At 39.9% G+C, this 27,967-nt stretch overlaps 1 protein-coding gene across 3 annotated transcripts in view; it reads right to left on the bottom strand.

Moving 5' to 3' along the window:
• The window catches only part of ZNF827 (zinc finger protein 827), a 154,035-nt gene that overhangs the window by 110,583 nt on the left and 15,485 nt on the right, over positions 1-27,967 (bottom strand). For 2 of the 3 annotated variants that reach the window (XM_089525729.1, XM_089525731.1), the window contains exon 2: positions 1,934-2,944. In XM_089525729.1, the coding sequence (XP_089381855.1) occupies positions 1,934-2,944 (1,011 nt within the window). The remainder of the gene's footprint in view (positions 1-1,933; positions 2,945-27,967) is intronic. The other variant, XM_089525730.1, reaches the window with a different exon arrangement.

Genomic DNA, 27,967 nt, shown 5'->3' with positions numbered 1-27,967 from the left:
TCCTGGGTTTCAGGGTCTTTCCCAATCCTCTCTGCAAATGCCAGGGAATGAACCCAGGCCCTGAAATGTATAAACCAAGCACCATCACTGATATCCAGCTTCTCCCAGAATGCTCTATGCTTTTCTTCTCTAACTTTTTGTGTTACTAAAAGCAGACAAAAGAAGCTCAAAGTATAACAGGTATGACTGGCCTGTATAAATTATCAAAAATATGCAAATTAGCATCTCGGGATTTAGAAACCTGGATTGTGGTAACATTGCTTGCTGAGTTGTGCAATGGGCTGACTCAGTAAACCCTCATTGTCACTTTTTGTTTTTAGATACAGAAAGCACATCTTTCGGAAACCTGGTGTCCAACAGAATGGAGACCAGAAGGAATACTTTCGTTGACTGGATAATCCATTTATCCTAGTAAAGGAAGCATCCACAAGGATGTTGATGTGTACCTCTCTTCATAACCACTGGCCTCTTAGGATTGCTGTGGCTAACACAGACCTGGACTCTATGGCTTAGTTACAACCAGAGCAGGCCCATTGAATCCAGATAAATCACATTAAATCAATGGGTTTACTCCAGTTGAGACCAGCAGTAGGTTTCAGGCCAGTAGTTCTTCCCCATAGGCTGCTGCCACACTGCAGAATTAAAGCAGTTTCACATTGCTTTAACTGTCATAGATCCATTCCATGGAATCCTGGGATTTGTAGCTTGTTGTGGCACTAGAGCTCTCTGACAGCGAAGCCTATATACTGGGAACTACAAATCCCAGAATTTTACAGCACTGAGCCATGGCAGTTAAAACAGTCCCAAATTGTATTACTTCTGCAGCGTAGATGCAGCTGTGGAAAGCATGCCCCGCAGTTTTTAGCAATAGCACAACATACTCACTGACCTCTTTGATAGTGTCAGAGTTTAAAAAGCAGAGTATACATTAAATATAAATAAAAAATCTACATCTATGCAGACTAGAGGCAGAGAAACAGATCAAGAAAGGAGGTATGAAAACAGTAATGCAATTACTGGGTGAGATCTAATGCAACACAGAGAGAGCTAGTGGGGGGCAAGTCAGACAAGAGTTTATGGAATCCAATTACATAGGTGAAGAAGCTTGATGGAAAAGTATTGGTCAGAAGAGCATGACAGTAGCTATAGCCTAAAATAGGAATAAATTCCTGGTGACTATCCTTGTGTTGCATTACAACTATTATAATCCCTGACCACTACCCATGCTTCCTACGGTTGATCCTGGGAATTTTAATTCAAAACATCTGGAGGGCACCAGGTTGCTTATCCCTGGTTTAAAAGAACAGCATGTAGGTGTACTACTGAAGTTCAACAGGTCTGACACTGTAAGCAGCTTGGGTGGGAGACCAACTGGGAAATGAGTTGCTCAGAACTCATCAGAGGAAAAAGCAGGATATAAAGATAACAAGCAAAGCAAACAGTTTGGACTCTATATGTGGCACTTCGTTGAGTGTAGCCAGTTTTCTGTAAATTGTTCATGAAATAAATTGGTATTTTAATAGAAAATCTGGATCAAAATTAACAGTGCTGCACCAGGTTCAAATGATCACTCAACAAACAACCAAGAAATTCTCATTCAGCATAATCTAACTTACATTTTGCTGCCAATGATAAAATGGCATGAGGGAAGACAAGATAAAAATGTAATCAGCAAACTCAAATAGTATATTCAGTTAAGGCAAGAAGTCCTATAAAAATTGTATTTATGATGACAACACAGTGAGAAAGATGAATCCTAGTCTAATTGCTTTGGGGTCCCTCCCCCCAAATTTCCTTTCCATCTTGGGGAAAATGTGGATATTAGCCTGTTGCATAAAGTATTTTAACTAACTTCTGTTGAGTTGTCTTAATATATGTGAATAATTCGGAACTGAAGGTGGGTAAAAATCTTCAGCAAAACAGCAACCCATACCTGGGTTAGTGGTTTTAGAAGTTCTACCTTTAGGGGCTGGGAGTAACAATAATTCCAAAGACTGCGGTGGAGTTGCTTTCTCTTGCTTCATGTCTGAAAGCTGTAGGGGATCCTCTGCAACCAGTGACTTTTTCTTCTCAGCCAAAAGACTGCCTGCCGCTCTGGCAGCGACCTCCTTGAGCAAAGCTGCTGAAGAAGTCATTGAGGCGAGAGAAAGGAAAGAGCTAGCTGGCGGTGGGTGGTCCTGCCCAGGAGTCATGCTTCTTTCGCTGACTTTCTTTGATAATGCAGCTAAGGTAGAGCTTGCAGACTGTGAACTAAATGGGGAAGAAAAGGTTTCAAACCTTATTGGATCTTCAGTTCGAGAAAGTGACTTGTCCTGAAGGACTGCATTGGCTGCTGCTTTAAGTTTTAGGATTGCTGAGTCTGGAGACAAACTGCAAGGGGAAGTTGAATTAGGTAACCATTTGCCTTGATTCCATATAAACCGGTTACTTGCGCTGTATTGGTCATTTTGCTCCTGTTTTTCAGCCAGCTTTCTAGCAAGGACACTTAGCTGCTGAGCATGGTGGGTAGGCGGAGAAAAGTCAATATTTGAGCCAAGATTTACAGGGGACTCAACCCTGCCGTTAACTCTGATACTAGTGTCTAGCTTGAGAGAACCAGCCTCCAGCAGACGTCTTAAGTTACTACTCAGTGGTTTATTTGGACCAGGAGTGTCATCTTCACATACAGAAGACACACCAGGAGAAAGGTGTTCTTTGTTCTGTAACACATCCCGTACAGCCTCATTCTCCACAGTTGCCAGCTCCAATGTATTGCTGCTAGGAGTTGCACTTCCCAAAGAAGTGTCTGGAGATGTGGACTGTTCTTGGATCCTGTCCTCAAAGGATAATTTGAAGTTCTCCTGGACTTCTCCATAAGATGCTTCTGATGGGGTTTCTGAGGAGTTTCCAAACCAATGGTCCTCCTCACTAAGTTCACCTTCAGCTTCTTCCTGTCTAGTACCATCTGTGGAGAATGAAAGGAAGCACTGTCACTTCAAATTCTGTGAAAATTATACAAACAGTAAAATGTGAGGCCAAAAATATGTCAAATTATGACATATTAAATTAAGAATATTTTTCCCCACAAATATTAGTTTGGTAAAATTTTAAAAAGTGTTAATAATATATACAGTAATAAAATTCTAGGGAAATCATAACATATGCAACATTGACTAAAAAAGAGGAATTATCCTTTAGCATTTTGATATAACCATTTATACATGGGATGCAGAACAACAATATATGTATTTACAATATATTTACATATATCACACCTATCCATTTATTTGGTGATCATATTTAAAACAGTAAATCCAATGGGGCTGAGATACTGAAAATATTAATATATTTCTGTCAGAATACTGGTGTGTTTTTATAAGGGTCATGAAGTACTATAACCATTCATATTGAAATAGTTGCCTGCGATAATAGGCTCCAAAGAGCCCAGGACTGGGTTCTGAATGTAGACCAAAGCTTTTCATAAAATGTACCCTTCCTGCCACATCCACTTCTGCAATTAAGTAGGCCAGTCCAATTATTATGCAAAAAAAGGCAGTTCCTTCAAGTAGTGAAGATACTTGGGGTCAGGGTATGTGTCAGGAAACAGGAAAGCACAGTTGTGTGTGCCTACCCTATACTTCCTGAACCAGCACTTCATATCACACAGCTTAGCTACTCCAAGAAGTGTGTAGCTATCAGCCAGCCATACTTCCTGTGCTGAAGATGGAATAATTTTACAGTGCATCCTCCTGTTGCTTAAAAGGACCCTTGTTTAAGGGGGCAAGACTCTTGATTAAAAGTTGGGGGGAGGAGGAACAAACATCTGTATTATTAAAATAATTAGGAACATTCCCCCCCCAACTCCTCAATGACTAAGGTAACTAGCATGTTACTAACATTGGAAACTTAACACTTAACATGTTAGTTTTCAAAATATTATTTCCATGCTCTGAGTGCAGTGGAAAAGGCTGCTTCATCAAGTAAGATCCACAGACAGTCTAGTTTTTTTATGGAATGGGGGTGGGGAAGGACTCTCGTCCACTTCAGGCAGCAAAATGTCTTGAGCCAGCCTTACTCTTCAGATAACTTCTGAGAAGGACAGGCAGACCATCTAATGCTAAGGCTAGAAATATGCAGCCTCTCTCCTCCCATGTTGCTAAAGTACAACTCGTTAACAACCAAGGCTGCTTTTGCACTACAGAAATAATGGAGTTTGACACCACTTTAACTGCCAGGACTTAATGCTATGAGATATTGAGATTTCTTGTTTTGTGGGACATTTAGCCTTCTCTGTCAGAGAGCTCTAGTACCACACAAACTACAAATCCCTGGATACCATAGCATTGAGCCACGGCAGTTAAAGAGGTGTCAAACTTCATTAATTCTGCAGAATGGCAGCAGTGCATGACAGCGGGGCTGATGGAGTTTGTAGTCCAGCAGCTTTCCTTGCGCCTCACCCCCACCCCCATCTAATGCAATATTCAGTGTTGAGTGTAGGTCAGTGCATCCTTATAAATATGAACGTACTTTACTTACATACATATGTGGCATTTTTTCAAGCCATCACACATTTTAGGAGTCCAGTCTTGCATTATGAAACACCTGTAAAGAACTAATACTTGTGACTATTTCTCATATATATATATATATATATATATATATATGACTGTATCATGTATACGTTTTCCCTTCTAGAAACAAAACAAAAATGCCAGCCATGTCTTTCTGCAGCCAAAAAGAGAACAGCTCTGTCATAAGATGGTACTTTAAAGTAAAAAGTAAAAATGAAGAACACTTTGAGTGGAATTGTAATTTTTCAATTGAAAACTGTTTGCTTCCTTAACCACATTTTCTCATCACTGGCAGTTCTAACATGTCTTCTCTCTCCCGAGATCTGACTGGCAGTGTTTAAAGGGCAGTGACCCTGGATTGCTCTTGCTCACAATAGGCATTCAGAGAGACACAGATATGACCAAAGAATTTTTTTTGTGCATCAGGCTGGCCAATCAAAATGTAGTCAAGAACAATAGCAATGTTAAAATTAAATGGATGCTATCCCTTCTTGCCAGATATCTTTCTTAGGATGATTGCTTTGAGAAGTGAATGTCCCGCAGCATAAAAAAAGAGTCACAGAAATGCCATATTACAATGTATCATGAAAAACATTTAAGGGGAAAAAATCTAATCGCATGGCTGTTGGGTTTATATAGTAAATGAAGTGGCTAAAAATATCGAATTCTGGTAAGGTGACTGGACAGACTTCCAAATTATTTAAAGTAAGATACACTCAAATTGAATTATTCCTTGAGCAAATATCTACTTCTACTAAGCACAAAAGAAAAGAAAAAAGAAAAACCAACTACTGCTGAATTAATAACTAGTTTAAGTCTTCAGTTCTTTTTCAAGTTTACTCTGAGTGAAAAACAAAACAAATTCACAGGTATATCAAATTAGACATCTGCCTAATTATATTACATAAGCAGCCTGTGCCTATACAGTATTGGAGGAATCTAAGCTAATTGAAATCAAACTGGTTTGCATGTTCCTAACACTTCATAACACATGTTCCTAACACTTCATAACACTGTAAATAGGGGTGCATCTACACAACACAATTATATCTGCTTCATACTACAGTACTTTAACTCCCATGGGTCCCATCTATGGAACAGACCACCACTGATACACAGACCAACACTTTGAGTAGCACTACTATAGCTGATATCTAACCAACAGACTTCCCCACAACACTGAGATCTACAGCACTGTATTTCTATGGGAAGTGAATGTCCCGCAGCATAAAAAAGAGTCACAGAAATGCCATATTACAACGCATCACCAAAAACACTTAAGGGGAAAAAATCTAACCACATGGATGTTGGGTTTATATAATAAATGAAGCAAACTTCACCTGAACAAATCTTGCCAAGGAAGCCCCATGATAGGTTCATCTTAAGGTTGCCATAAGTCAGAAATGATCTGAAGTCAGAAATGATCTGAAGGCAGACATCATAATTAACAACAACAAAGCAAATTTTATGCAAATCTGTTTCTGCAATGTATATGTGGGCACATTACAGAATCAGCACATCAGTGGTATGTGCCTGTTAACTGCTATGAAAAAATAGCACATTAATTTAAAAGTGGAGGTTCTTTGAAAGAGCCGTTTGGGTAATCCAGAAGTACAAAATTCTTTGAGATAAAGTTGAAACTGTGGACAACCTTTACTTTTGCCTGACATTAAATTAGCAGAACTGGTAGTGGTTTGTGTGCATGCATATTCTTTCAAGTTGCCTGTAGACTTTTGGTAACATCATGAATTTCATAGGTTTTTTTTAAAGCAAGCAATACTCAGAGGGTTTTTTTGCCGGTTCCTTCTTCTGAAATATAGCCTACAGCAGTTGATATTTATTGGCAGTCTCCCACCAAAGTCCTAACAAGGGCTGACTCCTTAGCTTCCAAGATCAGACAGGAGTACCAGATCACCAGACAGGATAGCTAACCTTTAGGGTATTTAAGCCCTGGTAGTGGTAGGCACCCTGAATTAGTACCAAGGTAAAGGTTAGCAATCCTGCTTCTCCTCATGTTTGTAAAAGATAGACTCCCATGCATTTTATTTGTCTGATTCTAATGACACATACTAATTACACATGTTAATTATATATATTTACCATGTTCTAGTGTCATCCCCCCAACCACATTTTCATAAAAATCTTTACTAATTTGACACCAATGCCATAATGCATAATGATGACCTATAATAGATGAGGAGCACATGAAATGTCCCTTTTCTCTTTCTGGACTGAAACCTTTGGCTCAATCAAATGCAGTTTAGCTTATACAAATTCAGTTCCTGCAACTCGAAATAGATTTGTTTACCAATATTTCAAGTGCATGAGCCAGTCAACACTGATGGGTTTCATTTTTAGCCACAGAAACACTGTAACAGTAAGTCATTTTTAAAAATATTTAAAATTTCCCTAATTCAAGATTACAAACTGAAGCAATCAGAAGCCACTGAACAATATGGGAATAGTGGCATATGAGATTAGTCCTCAAGAAGAAAACCTCCTACTACAGGAAAAAATATTTCACCTAAAATTATTTTACCTCTTCCAAAACTTTAGTAAGAAGCTTCTGACAGTAAGAGCTGTTTGACAGTGGAATATGCCGTTTCAGAGTGTGGTGGGGTCTCCTTCTCTGGGGGGGGGGGGTTTAAACAGAAACTGAACCGTCATTTGTCAGGAGTGCTTTAATTTTGTCTTCCTGTGCAGCACAGGGTTGGACTGGAGGGCCCTTGTGGTTTCATCCAACTCTATGACACATCACATCCACCTCATCAGACCACAACTGAAACTGTTCCCAAGAAACTTAACCAGATGGTACACCAGACACCTTTCTAGACTCTTCAGTGGTTGTTGCATCATATTCCGAGTGAATACTAGCACATTTCTCCTTGAACTGCTTAGCAAATTTGTCAAAGCAGGTGACCTAAGACCCTAGGGAGACCATAGCTCACAGTAGACCATACTGGGCTTGATGAACATGCGGGCTGGATTTGGACACCATGGAAAAGCACGCTTCTGCTGGCTTATGTGTGTGTGAACAGCAGCCACTTGCAGAAAACCCGAACGAAACATACTGCTGAACTTTGAGCTGAAAGTCTATTTAAGTTTATACTCTTGGCAATCCAAACTGATTTCATACGTTCAACAGCTTCTAATAAATGTTAAAGCCTGAACCTAACTTGCCCTTGACATTGCCTTGTCTCCCAAGCGAAACAAAGAACTTCCTCCTCCACCTTCTCGGAACTGCATCAAAAAACGTCAGTGGGTCCTCCATGTGGGTGCAAGAGTACTTCATCCTTTTAATAATTCTGTGCCATGAAAACTACAATGCCCTTTTTTAAGGCCACTTAGATTAAAACATCAATGCACTTTGATGCAAGCAACATTTTTTTTAGTGCAGCTCCTCATTTAAACCTGCCAAGGTCGCCAAGGCAACCAGATTGCAGTTGCTCTTGCAGGGGAGAAAGAAGGTGCAGAGAGCACTGACTGGCAAGAAGAGTGCATAAGCATGTTCCATCATACATAAGCAGTTTTTCCGTAAAATTAAAGAGTTATTGTGCAATATCCATGAAAGACCCAGGAAAAGAGAAGGAAGAGGAGGAAGATAAAGCTATCATTTCTTTTAAACATACCTGGGAAACAATAAACAAATGCAGGACTGACTTTTAATAAGTAACTGCGCCCAGGGAGACTTCTTACCGGGGTGTTTGCCTTTGTGTGTTTTTAATGGTTTTATATTTTAACTTAGTATATTTTAATCATTTTATATTTTTAACGTGTTAAACTGATGTTAATTATGCTTTACAGTTGTAATGTTTTTTAAGCATCTTTGTGAGTTGCTTTGATCCAATTTAGGAGAAAGGCAGCATATAAATACAGTGGGACCTTGGATCCATTCCACACCACCATCAACTGCAGATACCAAAATCCACAGGACCTCAAGTTCTGTTGTTCCCAATGGCGGTGCATGCATTCAGCCACACTGCCATTAGGATGAAGTCTCATTGTCCCTAATGGTTGTGTGGCTGCATGCACGTGCTACTACTTGGGACAACAGGAACTGACCCTAATGGCGGTGCAGCCATGTGCATGTCCTACCATTAGAGACAACAGGGGCTTGCTTAAGCGTGCATAAAGAGGCCCCAATGCAATTAAGAAGGGGAGAAAGCAGGTACATATTATATACCAAATGTACATAGCATATGTAGCAAGTGCAGCTGATACCTGCTCTTCATGCTCTCCATTCTATAGACCCACACAAGTGAGGTGAATAGTACAATGTGAAACAGGCCTCTATAAAGCCAACCCCATATTTAACAAGAGGAGGGACTGCAATCAGAATTCTGGGCTCCTGTGAGACTTCTAATCTCACAAGACACTTGAACTCTCATAAGAGCCCCTCTTCTCACAAGATTTGTGCTAGGTATATAGATATGCCTCACACATTTGCTGGTCAGTCTTGAGCTGGCCTGGCAACCAAGAGGACTCCCTGGAAACCCTAGCTAAGAAGTGTGGCGGTGAGGGGATTCCCAAAGGCCTGAACCCACTTTCAGCGGCCCTGGTCAAAAGTTCTGGTAGACTTACTAACTTGAGCTTTCTGGAGCAATTAGTTCTATGGGCACTTGTATGTGACTAATTTTTGCATCTGTCACAGTTGTTTACACTGCACAACCTAACACATAAAGATGGCATATATGTGTAGTCAAACTATGTAGCCCAATATTGTCTATTCTGACTAAAAAAAAGCTCTCCAAACTAACAGACAGACATCTTTCCCAGTCCTAGTACTTAGCCAAAGGAATGCTATGTCAGCTGAGGGATTCTGGGAATTGTAGTCCAAAAAGCAACATTCCAAGGAATTTTTGGCAGGGGGCCTAGTGCCTGTGGGGCCTTGACTTCTGAGCTATGGGCTTTTCTCAAGGTTGCCGTGTGATATATTGGTGTGTGGGCGTTCCTCCCTTCTTACAAGAGGATATCATTCCCAACTCTTATGATTCTATTATTAGCAAATCAATTCCAAGCACTCCTGCTAGGAAAAGCCAGAAAGTCATCCAAGGAGCAAAGGACAAATACTTTTTTCTTCATTTAGTCATCTAAATGGGATGCCTTTATATCTAGCAGATATTGCTATCTCCTTGAGCAATCAGAACCAACTTTTACATAGTTGATGTGTTATCAGCCAGAGTGTTGGTGGTATTTGAACCAGATCTTTCTGGTGATTGTTTTTATCTAACAGTATCAATACCCATTACAAGAAGACAGTACCAAAGCAATTGCTTTAAATTATCAAGATAGTTTTAAATTACCAAGACAGTGTCAACACAATCATAACTGGCTTATTAGGAAAAGGATTATAAAATTAATCTATACCTTTATATTAGAAAGGTGACATTTATTTTCAGTTACCAGAAGAATGCTAATATTTTATAATCATGCAGGTGACTGGCAGGATTATTCTATATTCTTTGTATGCTGAGTGGCCACTATATATGGGCTAACACTGGTGAAATGTTATCCTAATGTCCAATCTGGAATACAAGCAAAAGCACAACTACAGCCGAAGAAACAAATATTAACATAGTTATGCTTCCACAATGTCCTTAGAAATTCCACTATCATCCACCAATTACAAAGTTACACGCACATGCCAGGAATCAAAACCACCAAGTAATGCACAGTGGTTCTGCACCATCTTCCAGAACACAACTCCAATCCAAACCAAGCAGCCAGAAGAAAATCAAAGTATCTCCTGCTATGCATATTGCTGAAAGTAAGAGGCCAGCATAGAGAATCCAGAACCATCCCAAGAAAAAGTATAAAAGCTAAAGCAGTGATTTCCAAACTTTTGTCCTCCAGGTGTTTTCGACTTCAATTCCCAGAAGCTCCAGACATCTTTGCCAACAGTCAGGAATTCTGGAAGTCCAAAACATGTGGAGGACCAAAGTACATCTGGAAGTCCAAGGATAGCTGTCCAGCCATTTTTTAAAGACATCCAAAGAAGGAGACACCACCACCTCTGTAGGCAATTGGTTCCATTGCCAAAAGCTCTTACTATCAAGAAGATTTTTCTACTATGCAACAGAAATCAACTCTCTGTAATTTAAAACCATAAGATCATGTCCTACCCTCTGGAGCCCCCGATTTTGCAGGGATAGTCCTAATTTATCCTCTGTTTCCCACTTTTTCAACTGCTTTCAAAATGTCCCAGTTTGTCTCTCCTCTTCTACTTTCCCTCCTTTGTCAACAGTTGCTGCAAACTGAGATGAAAGTGAAAAAGTGTAATGTCCTGTTTCTACCTAACTCAGTGAACACCCTTCATGGATGAAACCAGAAAGATCAGCACAGCAGTACATCCTTTGTCCGATCTGAATGAACAAGCTAAGTTTCAGTTCTATAACCTCCTCACACTTTCCTCCCTCCTCCCATCCACACTTCTTCCCACACAGTGCCAGGTGGCCAAGCTATGACCTTGCTTCTCACACAACAATCTATCACAGCTGCTCACTCCCTCCTCACACACTCATACTCCCAACATGGCTCCAGCACCACTAAGCAGGTCCAACTTAATAAGGCAGAGAGCTATGAGGGGCAACTGTGACAAAAGTAGTTTGCACTCAATTAATTAGGCAGGGGAGATGAGGGGTGGAATCTTGCCTTCCCTCAGTAGGCTCAGGCAAAAACAAACTGTGTGTTGCTTGTGTGTTCTTCATCATTTATAATTTACTGTCTTGACCATACTCTACTAGCTTCGGCCACATATGCTCCAATTAGCCCTATTTAAGCATTAATGAAGTAGTTTAGTCAACTCAGAAGGAGTGGGGAGTCCTATCTACCTTCATCATCACTTCCATGAGCCAGTATTCCTGGCGAGCTCCTAGTCTAAAGCAGAGAACCTCCACTATCCATGGAGGCTGTCCACATGAATTGATCACATTTCAGCACAAAGAATTTCCTTCAATAGTAGGGTCTTGAGTTCAGATTGCTAAGCTCCACCTGTAAGAATGTGACTAGAGGTGGAGAAGGTGGAAGTTGCATGCTCCTTCTCCTCAGTTGTGGTGTAAGAAGTTGTTGAACTGTAACCAGGAGGAAAGAGTAGCTTTGGAGGATAGGAGATGCAAGTAAAGGAAAGAGGGCAGGGCTCCTGTCAAGACTATTCAGATCTAGAACAATCCAGTGTTGGCTCTGTGTAGGCACAAAACCCATTGCATGATGAACATAGACCAAGAAGAATAAATTATCCTTCATTGACATCTGTACTTGTATCTGCTTCATGGATGGACAGTAAAAATGAAGGACACTGTATTTGCTTTGGATAACCTGACCATTAAACTAAAAGAACATCATTTAAAAAGAAGAAGAAGAACAACAACAACAACAACAACAGTCTCTTTTTAGGCTTTGTCTGATATGAAATTTCAAAATAACTCCCTGTTCTTGTGAACCAGGCCAATTTTCAGACTAGAATTTTCAGTCCCCCAGAAATATATATTAAAATAGTGTTTATTTAGCAAGGTTTACTTTTCACACTGTAAACATACACAAACAAAACATATCTTGATGACCTCCGGTTGGATACTACAGTATTGTACATCCTTACTGTATCTCACTGAAGATTTTCTTAGAGAGAAAATCACATAGCATTACCCCTAAGATAAATGCTACTTACTGGACAATGTACAGATCTAGTGTTGCAATCAGAATCAAACAAAAGAAGCAAAGGACAGAGAAGAACCTCTCGAATGTTTCATCCAAAGACGCAACACCCTCTGACTGTATGTGTCTTCATGTCAGCTGTTTTCTTATGGTGACCCCACTAGTTTCATAGAGTTTTCTTAGGCAAAGAATACTCAGAGGTGGTTTTGCCAATTTCTTCCTCTGAAATATAGCCTACAGCACCTGATATTAGTGGTCTCCCATCCAAAGACTAACTAGAGCTGACCCTGCTTAGCTTCCAAAATCAGACATGTTCTGATGCCTTTAGAATATTTAGACATCTACATCAATCCTATGATGTCCAGTTGTAGACTGTAATCTGATAACAGCTGGTCTGCCTATCTTGAGTAAATACTACTCTTCCTGGAGTTCACTTTTTTAAAAAAATGGGGACTGCAGCTCACATAAAAATGCTTTACTATGCTTCTGGGGAGAAAATACTAAAGCTCAACCTTGCATGAATCCCTAGAAAAGAACAGGGCTAACTAAGGATAAGCCATAAAACATGCATCTTGTATAGTATCAGCAGTGATCAGGATGAGTTAGTGAATTCGGGAAGGGCTTATAGTAGATTTTTCAACATCCTACAGCAATAGTGAACACACTATCCTCAGGAACCCAAACTGCACAAGAAAGAAAGACCACCGGAATCAGAGAAATCCTAACATTTATAGAAATACAAAGACAGTTGAAGGGGGAAATATCTAAGGGGGGGGGGAGGCTCAAAAATAATCCAGTGGGGACTGAGTAAGTTTAGTAGTTACTGAGTATTGACTAAGAAGTACTGAGAGGAGGAAATGTGAAATAGGCATGAGAGAAGGCAGTCTGGTATGGATCACAATATCTTAAAAAAGAGTATGGCTGATTGGCTGAAACTTCCAACAAGAGCAGTCCACATTCAAACATTTCATTGCAAGTCACACTTCTCACAAAATAATGCTCAATTTTTCTCCCACATGAAGTTGTCTGCATTTTGGAAAACTAGCCTTATTTATTGCTGCCAACAATCTTCCTCTTTTCTGACTGCATGTTTGAAAAAGCACATTGTGCCGCACAAATATAAACTGGGATATAAAGTGCCATTTAGCATATTATAACCATCATTTTCAAAAACATTTATGGGTAGTTTCTGTTGAAGACTACATGGGTGCATCCACACTGCAGAAATAATGCAGTTTGACACTGGTGCCTCACAAAACTACCAATCCCAGGATTCTACAGGATGGACAGATGACACTTAAAGTGGTGTCAAACTACATTATTTCTGCAGCGTATGCACTGTATGACATCAAACAGAGGCAGAAGAAATTGAAAGGGAGGTCTAACCATCAGGATATATTCTCGTCTTTTCTTTCTCTATCCACAATGCCACCCTCACTTCTAACCTACCAGTTTCTCTGCAGTATTCTGAGTTTTGTCTTGACGTCCTCAGTGCAGGAGGGAGCACAATTTATTTTAAATTCTGCAAATGTATTCCACACCCTGCAGTACGTACAATAAAGCATTATGAGAGATATGCATATACTACATGCGTATTTCTCACATTTTTATTCCAGAATTTATGGGTTTGTGTTTTGTTCACAGTTCTAAGCTGCCTGGCCATGAACCAGGGAGGTAAAGAATACACACTGTCAAAAGGTTTTCTGGATATTTTATTTTCTGTAGTTAAGAGCAAACCGCAGCAATTTTTAAACTCTGAGAAATTTAAAAATGGATTTGGGGTTTTGGCAGAGGATTTGCAGAACAGGAAATAGCTAGGAATAAATGTCTGTTGCAGGCCTACATCTGGTATGCATGAGCTTCTGGATCATTACCACTCCCCTGGCTACAAAGCAGGGGCTCTCTCCAGTGTTGGGTTGGGATAGGGTTGTGAATGAATCATCAAACTGATGCAATGGTTTTACAAGAGATTCACTCTGTGCAGAAGTCACATGATACAAGTGTTCACTCTGTGCTTTTATGTGTGTCCAAGTGGTCATAAGAAGGAACATGCACATAATCATATTCACACTGAGAACTTAAAACTAGTGGAGGGGGACTTATTGTGTATTCATTTGCAAAGGCATACTACTGTTGAGAGGAAAAGAACTGTTTATCTGCTGCAACAGAACTTGACAGTAATTAGTTTCAAACAATTAATTACATTCATCCCTCCATATTTGCAGTTTTGATATTTGCACATTTGATTATTCACGGATTTGATCTAATTTGGAAAAGCGGTATATAAATAAACATTATTATTATTATTATTATTATTATTATTAATATGTTCTCTCCCGGAATATCTAGGTCCTCCAGTGCAACTCTATGGTCAACTTTAAAAGTTGCACTAAAAGACCTAGAGATTCCTAGAGAGAATACTCTACTAGGCATTTGTAGCTCCTCCAGTGCAGTTCTATGGTCAGTGTCTGTTGGACATTGACCACAGAGTTGTACTGGAAGACCTAGAGATTCCTAGAGAGGTGTCCTCTCAGGTAAAAACATGGTGTTTTGTTGTTTGTGTTTTTTCCATATTGATGGGGTTCTTGTGCCCCTAACTCTAGTGATTATGGAGGGACAAGTGTACTTCTAATAAATTCACTTTTGAGGCAATAACGAAGGCCTAACTTATATTACAATTGTAAAATGAGGGTTAGCTCCTTTCATTCTGCAGTAACAGAAACTGTTTTTGGCGGGATACATACCGCCATTTAGTACGTATAGGATACGTACTAGGGTTTGGAAGGGGCGGTGCTTCCGCACCCCCCTAACCCTAGTACGTATCCTATACGTACAAGATGGCGGCGCCCCTTCCACATGGGCGCCGCCATCTTTACGTATCGGACGCTGAGCGTCCGTACGTGTCGCAGCCTTTATGACGTAGCGAGTGCGCCCCTGGCGCCTCGCTACGTCACAAACGCGACTGAAAAAGAAGCTCCATTTTGGAGCTTCTTTTTCGGTCCGCGCGGGAGCCGCGCCATCTGAAGGCTCCGGCTCCCCCACGGATCTACCGGCGGCGGCGGCAGACCGCCGCAAAGCGGCGGTTTGTACCCCGCCTATGTTACCTCTATAGTTTCAGGGACTATATGGCCTCATTACTGAGGGGTAAACTTCTGGGTGTGTGTTTTTAATAACTAAAAAGTAGCAATTTGGTAACTTCTGAACAACCTAATGCTTTATAATGCTAACAAGGCCTTACTTAAAGATGTAGCTGTATTAGTCTATTACATTAAAATACACAAAGGAATCCTGTAGCACCTCTGAAAATGAGAAAAAGGAATTTATAGCGTAAGCTTTTGTGAATTCATGGCATTTGATGGACTGGAGTCCAAAAAAGCTTATACTAGATTTTTTTCTCAATCTTAAAGGTGCTGCAGGATTCTACTATCTACTTAGGGCCTTGTAACTGTAACAAATCACATTTGAAAAACCATGCACGGCATCGGCATCAAAATGACAGAGAAAGCAAGCAATAATACAATAATCTGTCTAACCAGTCTGTGTTAATTGCTCTAAGTATTTTGTCCATGCCTATTTCCAACCTCGTGCCCTATGTGATACTGACTGGAATATGATGTGCAACCTACTTGCATCAGCATGCATAATCAGGTGGACTGAACACAAAAAACAAATAAATGAATCGTGGTCAAAAGTAAACAAATGTACACACTGAGTGCATGTACAATTAATGTAATGCCTGAAAAGCTACTGTTTATCAAGAGATTAAGGAAAGGTGTGGTTAACACATGGCAGGAGGAGTTTAAGAACATGAGGAAAGCCCTGCTGGATTAGTCTAAAAGTCTGTCTAGTCCAGCATCATGACCCCACAGTGGCCAAATGCCCAAATGCCTCTGAGAAAACACACCCAGAGGATATAAAGATAGTAGTCTTCCCCCACTGCTCTTCCCCTACCATGACTAGTATCCACCAATAGCTTTATCCGCCATAGGTTTGTCTGTTCCACTTATAAAGCCATTTAGGAGGGAGGATTGAGGGGTTACTATATTTTGTGGAAGCAAATTTCAAAATTCAATGTGTTGCCTGAAGAAGTACTTCTTTTTGTTTGCCTGAATCTTTCACTATTCAGTTTCATTGGAACACCTTCATATACAGTAAACACAAAGGTCCTAAGGAGATAAATGTCCTGTCACACACCCAACCATAGGCCCTTTCATTCTACATAATTATAATCCTATGATCCCACTTTTACTGCTGTGGTTCCATCCTATGAAATTGTGGGATTTGCAATTTAGGGAACGATATTAGGGAACAATATGCCAGAGACCTCCAGTGACTCCCCAAACTACAAACCCTGGAATTCCATAGGAAGGAATCATGGCAGTTAAAGTGGAACCATAGAACTACACTATGTGTTAGTGTGAAAAGAGGCCATGACTTTGCTTACTTACCCTTACTCTAAACTGAAAATCCCCAGATATTGCAATCTCAAGGGGAAGTGCTCCATCCCCCTGATGATTTTCAGCAATTTCCCCAACTCTACACTGTCCTTTTTGAGGTACAGTAACTAGAACTGTGAACAGTATTCCAAGTTTTCTCGTGTTGTAGGTTTGCATAAAGGCACTGCAATACTGACAATTTTAATTTTCATATTCCTAATATAGGGTATCCTGAGCAATGTCAAGATTCCACTGGTGTATCCTCTCTAAGTGACAAAATTTTGATGAGAACATTGAATTTTGATGAGAACTCACAGCTAGTCAGATAACTTTTTTTTAAAAAAAAGAATAAATTCTGAGTAACACTTCTGTTCAGTGCTTTAGGCTCAACTGCTATACAAATGCAGTTGACTTCAACAGGTCTTACTTCAAGGTAGATAGGTATATGATTATTTTGTCATTCAGTCCTGTGGCATTGCAAGGGCTTGAGAAGCTTACATAATACAGCTGTGCTACCATAAGAAGGATGGGGGCAAGCCTCAGTTCAAGCTGCTCTGCAACCCTTACTGAGGCTTACTGGGCTTATATCGGGGTCAGACATGACAAGGTGATTTCACATCTCCTATAGAGTGGAGGTACTCAAGCATTAATAGGTGACATCACAACAAGCCCACAAAAATGAAACAAAGAGAATTTATTATTGTTTTTAATTGCTTTATGCTTAGTTTTGTGAGCTGTAATGTTCAACGCTATTTTTAGTAAGCATTGTGCACCTGACTGACCATTTACAATGTCTATGTGAGCTCTTTCTCTCTCCCTTGTTCACTCAATGTACTTTAAATATGGCACTGTTCCCAGGGGTTCAGGGGAAATGGTTTTAGCTGTCTTTCTGCCTTTAGACTGCAAGCATACTCCCATCCTATAAATGCCAAAGGAATCTCATTTTTAAGTATTCTCATGCTCCGACCAGAATTATATTTATCTGAATTAGCAATTCTCCCTATCTCTCCAAAAGACATTATGATACAGCTTCAAAAAGGAAGCTTCGATAGGTATTTGTTTTGCTTAGTGCTGTGTTTTCTTCACCAAAGACAGCTGCTTTCTCTACCCCTGAGAGGATTGCTTGGGGTTAACAAGCAGAGTCAAACAAGAGAGGATTAGGAAGCTACTAGTACTTCTAGGCTAATGCACTAAAACAGAACACTCCATGTGGAATAAGGCACTGCTCACTCTTAGACATGTCCTTTCAAAGTAATGCCCCAGCTTATGACCCACGACAGAGTCAAAGGTCATACAATCAATGTACTAAGGTTGAATGAGAGGCCTTCCTCAAACCCTTTTTTCTAGAAAGCACAGGAGGTATGAAGAGAAAGAGATTTTGAGAGCATTTCCTAGCAGTAACAACAACAAAGCATTTGTAGACCTTAAAGATGAACAAATCCATTACATCACAAACTTTTGTAAACTACAATGCAATTCAATCAGATGCATAAAGTGTCATCCTGAGGTAAAGGTATATATACTACTTAACAGGAAGGTGCTCACATTTTAGAATACAATTTCTCTGTAGTCTATTGTAAAAAGAAGAAGAATCCATAAGTCGTTGTGGATTCAGGTCTAAAACACACTGCAGAAATGATCCAGTTTGAGACCACTTTAATTGCCTTGGCTCAGTGCTAGGGATTCCTGAGAACGATAGTTTATTGTGGCACCAGAGCTATCTCCGACAGAGAAAGCTCAACAACAGCACCCAGAATTCCCTGCATTGACCCAGGGCAGTTAAAGCAGTCTCAAACTGGATTATTTCTGCAGTGTGTTTTGAACCTTAGAGAGCCTGTTTTATCCAATGCAGGTGATGGTGTGGACTTCAGTCCCAAAAGCTAGGTGAAATAAATCTATTAACTTTTAAAGTGTCACAAGGCTCTGTGGGGCTATATTTGGTTTATGTCTGTATATATTTGTGTGTTGAAGAGAAATATATACATATACACATTAGAAAATTTATCCTCTTGTATGTGTTGATGTTGATGATTTACCTTTTTATTTGAATGAAACAATGGTTTCACTGGTAGCATCTATAATCCTGTTTTTAAAAATCACACCAGATTCCATTCAAAATAAACCAAAACCAACACTTTAAAAAAGCTAGTGTTTGTACTTTGTTTGTACCCAAATTTGTACAAAAATATTCATGACATCAACATATGTCTAAATATCAAGCCTCGTCAATGTCAGTTCTCCAAGCCACTGTATTTTATATTTCTATGTATGGCTAGGAAAGCTGGACAGTGAAAAGAGATGTCAGGAAGAGAATCAACTTGTTTTAAACTTGGAGCTGAGCAAGATTATAGGGATACTGTGGAATACCAAAATAAACAATAAATGAGTCCTAGAACCAATCCAGTCTGAACTCCTTAGTAGCTAAAATAACCAGACTGAGGCTATCTTAGGCGTGGTACAGACCACCCAAAAAGGGTGGCCTCTCGGAGCCTTTTTTCCCGCTGGAGGGAAGCCGCAGCCACCAAACTATGCAGCTTCCCGCCAGCGGAAAAAGAACCCATGAAAAGCAGGTTGTTTTTAAGCAGCGGCGGCAGCGTAACCAGTGCACCAAGAGCCATATGGCAGCATGCAGATGCCGTGCGGCGCTTGCGTAACAATGGCAGCGCCCATGTATACAGGGAGATGCCATTTTTAAGCCCTCATCATGTGATAGGGTTGAGGGGCTTGTGGGCAGAGCGCCCCGAGGCAACCCTAGCACATGATGAGGACGTCGCAAAGGATATCATGAGATAACATGACTCATTGGAAAAGATGCTTGGTAAAGTAGGAAGCAAATATAAAAGAGGAAGACAACATTATGATTCAAAAAACACTTCAGAAATAATCCAATTTGAGAATGCTTTAACTGGCCTGGTTCACTGCTAGGGAATCCTGCCAACTGTAGTTTACCATGGCACCAGAGCTTTCTGACAGAAAAGGTAAAATGTCTCACAAACTACAGTTCCCAGAATTCCCTAGCATTGAGCCAGGCCAGTTAAAGCGGTTTCAAACTGGATTATTTCTGCAGTCTGTTTGGACCTACAAATAAATAATCTCAGTCAAGGCAGTCAAGGCCCTGAGTCTGCAGGGCAGTTGATGACAGGGTGTCAAGAAATCTCTCATTCATAAAGTCACCATAAGTCAAAGGTGACTTGATGACAATTAGTAACAAAAAAGTAATTTCATACAGTTTAATCCCATTTTGATCTTCACTTTTAGCTGTATTGTTCATTTGTAAGCCAACATGAGCCCCAATTTTGTGAGAAAGGTGGGAAATAATAGAGTGGATCCTTGTTATCCACTGGGGTTTGGTTCCACACACCCCTGTGGATATTAAAATCCATAGATGTTCAGGTCCCATTAAATAGAGTGGAATAGTGAAATAGCATCCCTTCTATAAAATAGAAAAACAAGATTTGCTTTTGGAGTTTATATTTTAAAAAAATATTTTCAAGATATGGATACTTGAATCTGTGGATAAAAAAATCCATGGATACTGAGGTCCAACTGTAATAATAATAAATATTCCAGAACTCATGGAAATCCAAAGAGCTTCAGGGGAAGATTGTTTGGGAGATATCTGTAATAGTTGACAGACCAGGTTCAAATCCAAGTACAGTATTTGTTTGGTCCCATTGGATAAGGCACCAAACATAGTATCTGAATTTGTAGACAGGTAAATATTATATCACTGAATATATATGAAGGTGTCCATGACTTGAATCCTCTTAATCTGATCCCAGAGAACTTCATCATATATTTTAACTCACATTGATCTCTACTTTTGCAATCCTAGCCAAGCAGAAGAGAAGATTTATTGAACACATTCTGGTTGGCAGCACCCTGGTTGTTCAGGCCTATAGTTAATGGATGTCTCTCATGTGCACTTAACATACAATAATAGAGATGTAGACTGGGAGCAGTTAGATATATAAGAGTAAGTCATGAAGACTATACTTTCTAAAGGCTCTTATCAGCATACAGAAAGGCTGTTCAAGTGTCCCATTTTATCAAGACATCCTCTATGTCAAAGGCTGTTCAGTCCACCTCAGGCTTAAAGATAGATGTATAAGAAGGAAGTGCAAGGGTCTTCACATTGTCCATTAACTAATACTACCTGCTGAGCAAACAAGGTGTTACACATCTCACAGCCTTCCCCACTACAGTGGAAAGTATTGTATTCTTTATTTAAATTACAGTAATGATGTTTTCTATGAGCCAGCGTGGTGTAGTGGTTTGAGCATTGGACTATGACTCCGGGGACCAACATTCAAAATCCCCTCTCAAGCATAAAAATCCACTGGGTGACCTTGGGCAAATAACACACTCTCAGCCTCAGAGGCAAAATTAATCCCTTTAAAAGAAACTTGCCAAGAAAACCCTATGGTTCACCTTTGGGCAGAGACATAGCTAGGATTTTAGGAAGGGGGGGGGAGGTCCAGACTAAGTGCAACCATTATAATGAGGCTTGGGTGAGGTGGCGCAGCAGCACACACCATTCATTTTTTCTAATGGAAGGGGGGGCGGACCCCAAGGACCCCCCCCCCTTGGCTACGTCCCGGCTTTGGATAGCCATAAGTTAAAAAAAATGACTTGGACACACACAACCACAATTATTTCTATATTTGCATCTCTATAATTTAATCTATGTAAACGTGTGTCTGCCTTTGCCCTCTTTTTCATGATATTTCCTCTGCTTTGGAGATACACAAATTACCACTATATATTTAGGATTCTGGTTTTGCCAATAAGATGATGCAGTTTCATAGATACTGAAGGCATAATGAGGCATACTGACTCTTAGGCAGTCTCAAGCAAAAAGCAAGTTTTAACATACCAGGATCTCCTCTATATTAAGAAATTATATTTATGTCCTGCCTTTCCTCCATGGTTCTCACACTGGTACCCATGGTTATGTCTCCCAACCCCACAGATTTATCCTCACAACAATTGGTGGGAGAGGATAATAAGTCCAACAACAGAGATTGATGATTGCTTAGGAAAATCTATGACTGTATAGATTTTAATCTGATTTTTCAGTCTTACGTCTCATAATAACCAATAGACAAACAGTATTTTTAAATGGGTGAAGAGTTGGATCTTATGCATAAAGAACAAATCCTTTATTTAAGCTTTCCCTCCAGGAAATTTTCTTTGCATCTTGATGTTAGATTAAACATCACCACATAAAATTGTATTTTTAAGAATTACCAGCACTTCAGTGATTTATTAGCAAATTTACCTTGTCATGATATTCTGATCCCATCCATACATCAAATAAACAAGCCCAGCCTCGATACCACATTTACATTTTACCTTATTTATGGCAGGTTAAGAGCGCATCTAAATATGTTTAAACATGGTTAACATTATTTAAACTAAGGTTAAGAGCAGTAGGGAGAGTGTGCATGATGAAGGAGCAGAAGCCATACTTTGCTCCTAATTCCTGAACAATAATTAAGGACTGGCGAGAATTACATCATCCCTAACCTGCTATTGTGAATCAAGGGCCAGGGATTTAACTTAATGGGCCATCCAGGATTATGTGCTCAGGCAGTTTGGTTTGGGTTTGTTTTTTTTCATTCATGGAAAAATGCAGTACCAGCCCTGTAACTTGTGTGCCTTCAAGTAATTTCCAAGTTATGGTGACACTAAAAAACTTAGTATCGGGCTTCCATGGCCAGGCTTGTTCATTGCCTTCTTCTGAGGCTGAAACTCACTAGGTTTCTATGGCCAGGTGGGGATTTGAACCCATGTCTCCCCGAGTCCTAGCCCAACACTCAAACCATTATACCTTGCTTGTAAATGGCTAGATGCCCAAGCAAAATAACCTTTCTACCTTTAAATGGTTACAAATGTAATACATTGTGTATACCTGCTACACATAGACCCAAGCGCTATCCCTATCAATATATAGCAAGGAATTTGTAAAATATTGATTCCCCTATCTAGAGTCACAGCCCCAGCCTGAACTGGTATTTGATCATGCCTATGAGGACTAAGACAAAAAGAAATGGTTTCCCCAGAACTCTTCATTCTAGCTCACTTTAGCTATCATCAAGCATCCCACCAGACACGCTCACAATTGGAAAAAGAATGAGCCTGTTGGCCCCAACCCTTCATCTCTTTGTTGCAATCCCATATTTACACATTACAGCAGCAATTTCTTCAAAAGAGATCCTGCTCTGTGCTAATAGGCTACTGGTGTGGTTTAGAACATTGTTTCTCAGCCTGCGGATTTGTGGGAAAACATTATTCTGAAACCACAAGAGGAACCTACGCAATTAGAATATGTTCTCCACTACAAGACAATCATTTCCCAATATGCTGCAAGACTGGTTACTGGGGCCATAATGAGGAGGAACATTCTTCATATAAGAGCCATCATGGGAAGGGGGTGGGCTGGAGGAAGAATACTAAAGAGGACCTCTAGTAAGGGCACTCTCATACAACCTTAGACACAATCATCCCTTGAAAAAAAATCAGCCAAAAAAGTGGCTTAAGACCATAGGTAGTGATTCCCCTATAAAACAAGGTGCCAACTGTAGTACATTGTTTCCCCCTTCAAAGAAGAAACAAAAGCAAAACTGGAAATGGGCAGTACCAGTTTTGCTGGGAGGAGGCAGGCTGGTGCAGCCTACACTTGGTCTTCATGACAGAAAAATTACCCCTGGACCTTTAAACATTGCCTGACCCTGGTCTGCACTGACCACACTCATAAAGGGTTAAGACAAGGGTTTTCCCCATCCCTATTTGGAGATATCATAGAGTCAACATAGGACCATGGAGAAAAAGCAAGCTGCCACTGAGTTATGATACTTCCTCTTTGATGGTCATAATATTCAATTTGACAACTTCCACATGAAAATAAAAGCCTGCGTTTTTAATAAGGGAAGGTAACAACAGGAAAGAAAATATGCACCAAACTAACGCTCAATTAGTACTTTGAAATCTTGTGTGTGTGTGTGTGAGAGAGAGAGAGAGAGGGGGGGGGGGAGAGGGTTGTTACATATTATTTTCTGATACTATGTGTAATAAAGCCTGTCTACAGTCATAAAATATTTTTTAGATTTTCAGCTTAACTGTGGATTTTAGATTATTGCATTTAACAAACCAGAAAGTGGGCACTTTGGAAACCAGACCCAGAATCATTATTTACAAAGCAAGTGAAGATTTTGATGTCACACAGCTTTATGAAGCCTCATGCTAGAAGCCCTTTTGCCTTCCAAAAAGTCCTCATTTGTAGGTCATGCTCTCATTATCTACTTCTGCGATCTATTTTGATTCAATTACAGAAAATTACTAATAGTTCATTCCAAAGTGACCAGCTCTTCCTAACCCTTCTGTTTTATATCTTTTCTTATTCTTCCATCCCTCCCTTTGACATGTTGGGGAAGGAATCTTTTTACAAATTGGGTGCTGATTTTGTCAGCCATTAAAAGAATACATTGTGTTCTCTGTTTCCCTGGACACAGTTGTTCCTCTTATTGGGGTTGTTTATAGAGTCAGCGCTTGAACTTTGCCTCAGTTTGCATCTCTACCATGTCCCAAATGTCATTCAAAGGAAACATAGAGTATGAAAAAAAAGCTGTTCAAAATCGACAGGGCTCACACACTATTGAACTCTCGTTGAATGAAAAATTATTAGGACTTTGGATAGATGTATACATACTAAGGTGAAATGTGAAATTTGAAAAAAAAAGATATAATTAGGAGTAGAATAAATGGATTTGAACTACATGCCCATCCTTTATGTCAGCTTCAGTAACTGGAGGAAGCAAAGGGCTGACAAAACAAAGACCAATTGTTTTACATACAGCAATAAACACGTACTATTTGAATCATGAAAGGGGCAAAATCAACCAAACTCCTGCAACGAATTTAATGATGACAGTAATGAAATTATTAACTAATGCAGACCAACAATAATAATTTTCTCTACATGGACTGTGTTGTCAATGATGACCTGTATCATGACCCCCTACAGCTGTACAAGATTAAAAATAATAAATAGGAACTATGTTAAATGCTTCCCTTGTGCATCTTAATATTTCTTACCTATGTAAGGTAATGTAAGCCCATTATAAACGTATTCCCCCTGCCACCCAAGTTTCCTTGGTAATTCTGTAGTCCTGATTCCCATATAACATAGTTTGGAGTATCTTCAGAAAATCCCTCTTGTCATTTCTTCTAACACAAAGGTAGGCGACTGCAGCCTTCCAGATGATTTTGGCCTACAATTCCCATCAGCTCTAGTCAGCATAGCCAACAGGGGGTATCATGGGACCTACAGTCCAAAAACATCTGAATGACAATTGCCTACACACTCCAACATTTCCCAGATGAAAACAACATCAGATTGTGGTCAAGATGGAAAAAGGTAATAAGAACAGACAAGCTAGGAGCGAGCTGCAGCAGTTTGTTTTTCCCTGAACCTACTGGAATGGGCAAGATTCTGTATTCCCTCCTCTCTGCCCTCACTGAATTAACTGAGTACAAACTACTTTTGCACTTTAGCTCAGAACTAGGAGAAAGAAACTGGTACATTTTAAAAGCAGCTGATAATGTGTGATGACAGAGGGTTAACCAGAACTGTCCCAGCCAAATTGGGACACTTGGAGGATATGCCATCACTGGTTTAATGGATCACTTGGTAGCTGAACATCTATAATTTTGGAAGCAAAATAGGGCCAGAAAAAAGGTTAGTGGGTTTTATAAATCTGGGTAGACAGAAGTATTTAAATTTATAATTAGAGCAGGAGTCGGGGAAGTAAACTCAAATAGCTTAACAAGAATTGATGCACTTCTAAAAATTACAGAAACTTGATGTGTCAGTTAAGGTGGAGGAAGAAACTGGAAGAGAATAGAAGAAGAGGAATTAGTCTACCGAAGACTATAAAAGTAATTAAAAACTATACTTAAGGAAAAGTTTGGATGGGGGGATGGAAACTGGCCTGTCTGTACTATACTGCACAGATGTATAGTGTATTCTGAAGGGGGTAACTTATAGATTCCATTTGCAATGCTATGTGTTAGTCCAAAGTGAAATTTCACAGGAGCACAGGTCTTAAGGAGTGTGAGGGAAAATTCACTTAGAAAAAATGCATAACACAATAATAGCTTGTGTTGCCAAACATTACTGCCATACAATGGGGATGTATTGCCCCGAACATGTCTGACTGGGATTCTGCACTGTAGTAAGGATTAGAGCAAACCTGCACAACTTGGCAATTATTAGGGGCCAAAATTAAAATAAGCTAAACGTCTTCGGGCAGCAGAGAAGTTTTAATTAAATACTAATTCATTGATAATATTAATAAATAATAATATTAATTAGAATTAATATTATTAATTCCACCCTCATCCTCTTCTGCCCAGCCCTCTCCTCAGAAAGCTGAGTGGCAGAGGAGTTTGTCCTGTCCTCCTCTCATCCTCTGCCTGGCCTTCTCTCCAGGAGAAAGGCAGCTAGTGGAGGAGCCTGGCAGGACAAGCATTTGCCTTTCCTCCGCCTTTTCTGCATGTCCCTCTCCTCAGAAGGAGGCCAAGTGGTGGAGAAGCCTTCAAGTCATTCCACATCCTCATGGGCCACCCCAAAATCCTTTGGAGAGCTACATGCGGATTAGAGTCAGATAAAGACATTTTATTATTTGAGGCAAACGACAATGCAGTGCTTCAGAATATTTTACTCAGCGAAGCAGACCTGATAGGCAACTGAATCTTACTTCAGCACTGGCAAGCCACAAGTGTCTTGCAAATGCATCTGAACACTGCAGGCTAACATAGGGCATATGGGACAGCATCTCCAAACAGTGGGGATAGCCACTATTGCTAACCCTCACATGCACCTCCTAGCCGCACAGCTTGTTCCAGTCAGTTGCTTCACTGTGTCTATGGATAGACCTAGCAAGAATATTTAATCCCCATCTCCAAGCAAATTATCTGAGATGTAGTACTGGTGCTAGAACTTCCCATAAGTGAGCATTTTGACTTGAGTTGCAGTTTATACAGTAATTTGATTGAAAAGGACTGACTGGCATGAGGCTTCTTTGTCCCAAACTCATCCTGCTAGCTTTTCAAAACAAAATCCCACTGGGATTCTGGAGTATGGCAACACTGCCAAATGCACACAAATACAGGACATCCCAGAGGCTTTGTCACTTATGAGTTGCAATGAGCATGTAAAGAGCTCCTATTCAGTCAGCATGGCATAATGAGATTACCATGCCATGCTGGCACACAGGGCCTCTGTGTGCCTATATGGCACACACTGAATGTTAATAACTAAAAAGTTAAAGAAGTTTCTTGACCTGTGGTACAGTGTCCCAATAAATCTAGATAGCCCCTGCTGTACAGTAATTCCACCAGGATGGAAATATAAATCTACCATCCATTTATTTCTGAAATAAGGGTACATCTGTACTTGATCATATAGATCAACTGTTTCAGTGGCATTTCCCTCTTAGTGCTTATACTTTAAAGGCATCAATAGCCAAAAGAAACACTTTCAAGTGCATGAACTCTTTATTTTTAGGATCCCTGGTTTATTGTTGATTTTTGTGCACAATCTTTTGAAAAAGGATTAGAGTATCAGAGAAATATTTATGAATACTGTTAATAATTATGTACTTTTAGAAATCATTATATGCATTTCTTTTCTTCCCTTCTTTGCCCATTGTAACATGTTTGTTTTTCCAGGTGCCCTATTATCATTACACTGTATCAGTATAGTACTTCCCATATCCTATAGCAGTTATAAAGATTATCCCATATGAGCAAGCAGTATAATAACCTCTTGGCAGGAGTTAACACCATTTCTATCACTGAAGTCCAAGAAACTGCAAACAGAGCAAAATGCAGTGGCCAGAATTTTCACTATGTTCTAATGGAAATTAATTGTACCAATTCTAAAAGGGATATACTGGTATCCTCTTTGCTTCAGGGCCCAATTGAGGATGCAGAATATTACCTTTAAAGCCACAAATGGCTAGGGACTCAAATATCTGGAGAATCACCTCTTTCCAGATCAACCAGCTATGTTATAAAATCTGCAGGTAAGGCCTTTGAGCACCTTTGCCAGGAGATATACATTAACATGGCAACAATGGAAACAACCTTTTCTGCTGTGGCAACCTGACTATGGATATTCCACAGTCTATGGAAAAAGACTGTAATATTGGGACCAGTTATAAATCATAGTCTTTTTAGTGCCAGGTTAAACAGTTTTATGTGCCCATTTTAAATGTCAGACTGATAGCTTTTCTTTTGTTACCTAATTGTTTTGTTCCTGCAGTA

This window comes from Sceloporus occidentalis, unplaced genomic scaffold (assembly GCF_023333645.1).
Source record: "Sceloporus occidentalis isolate IW3139 unplaced genomic scaffold, rSceOcc1.0.p SCAF_5, whole genome shotgun sequence".
In the NCBI taxonomy this organism is placed as follows: Eukaryota; Metazoa; Chordata; class Lepidosauria; order Squamata; family Phrynosomatidae; genus Sceloporus; species Sceloporus occidentalis.
Note: the sequence above shows the minus strand (reverse complement) of the source record. Positions and strands in the feature narration are given on the sequence as shown.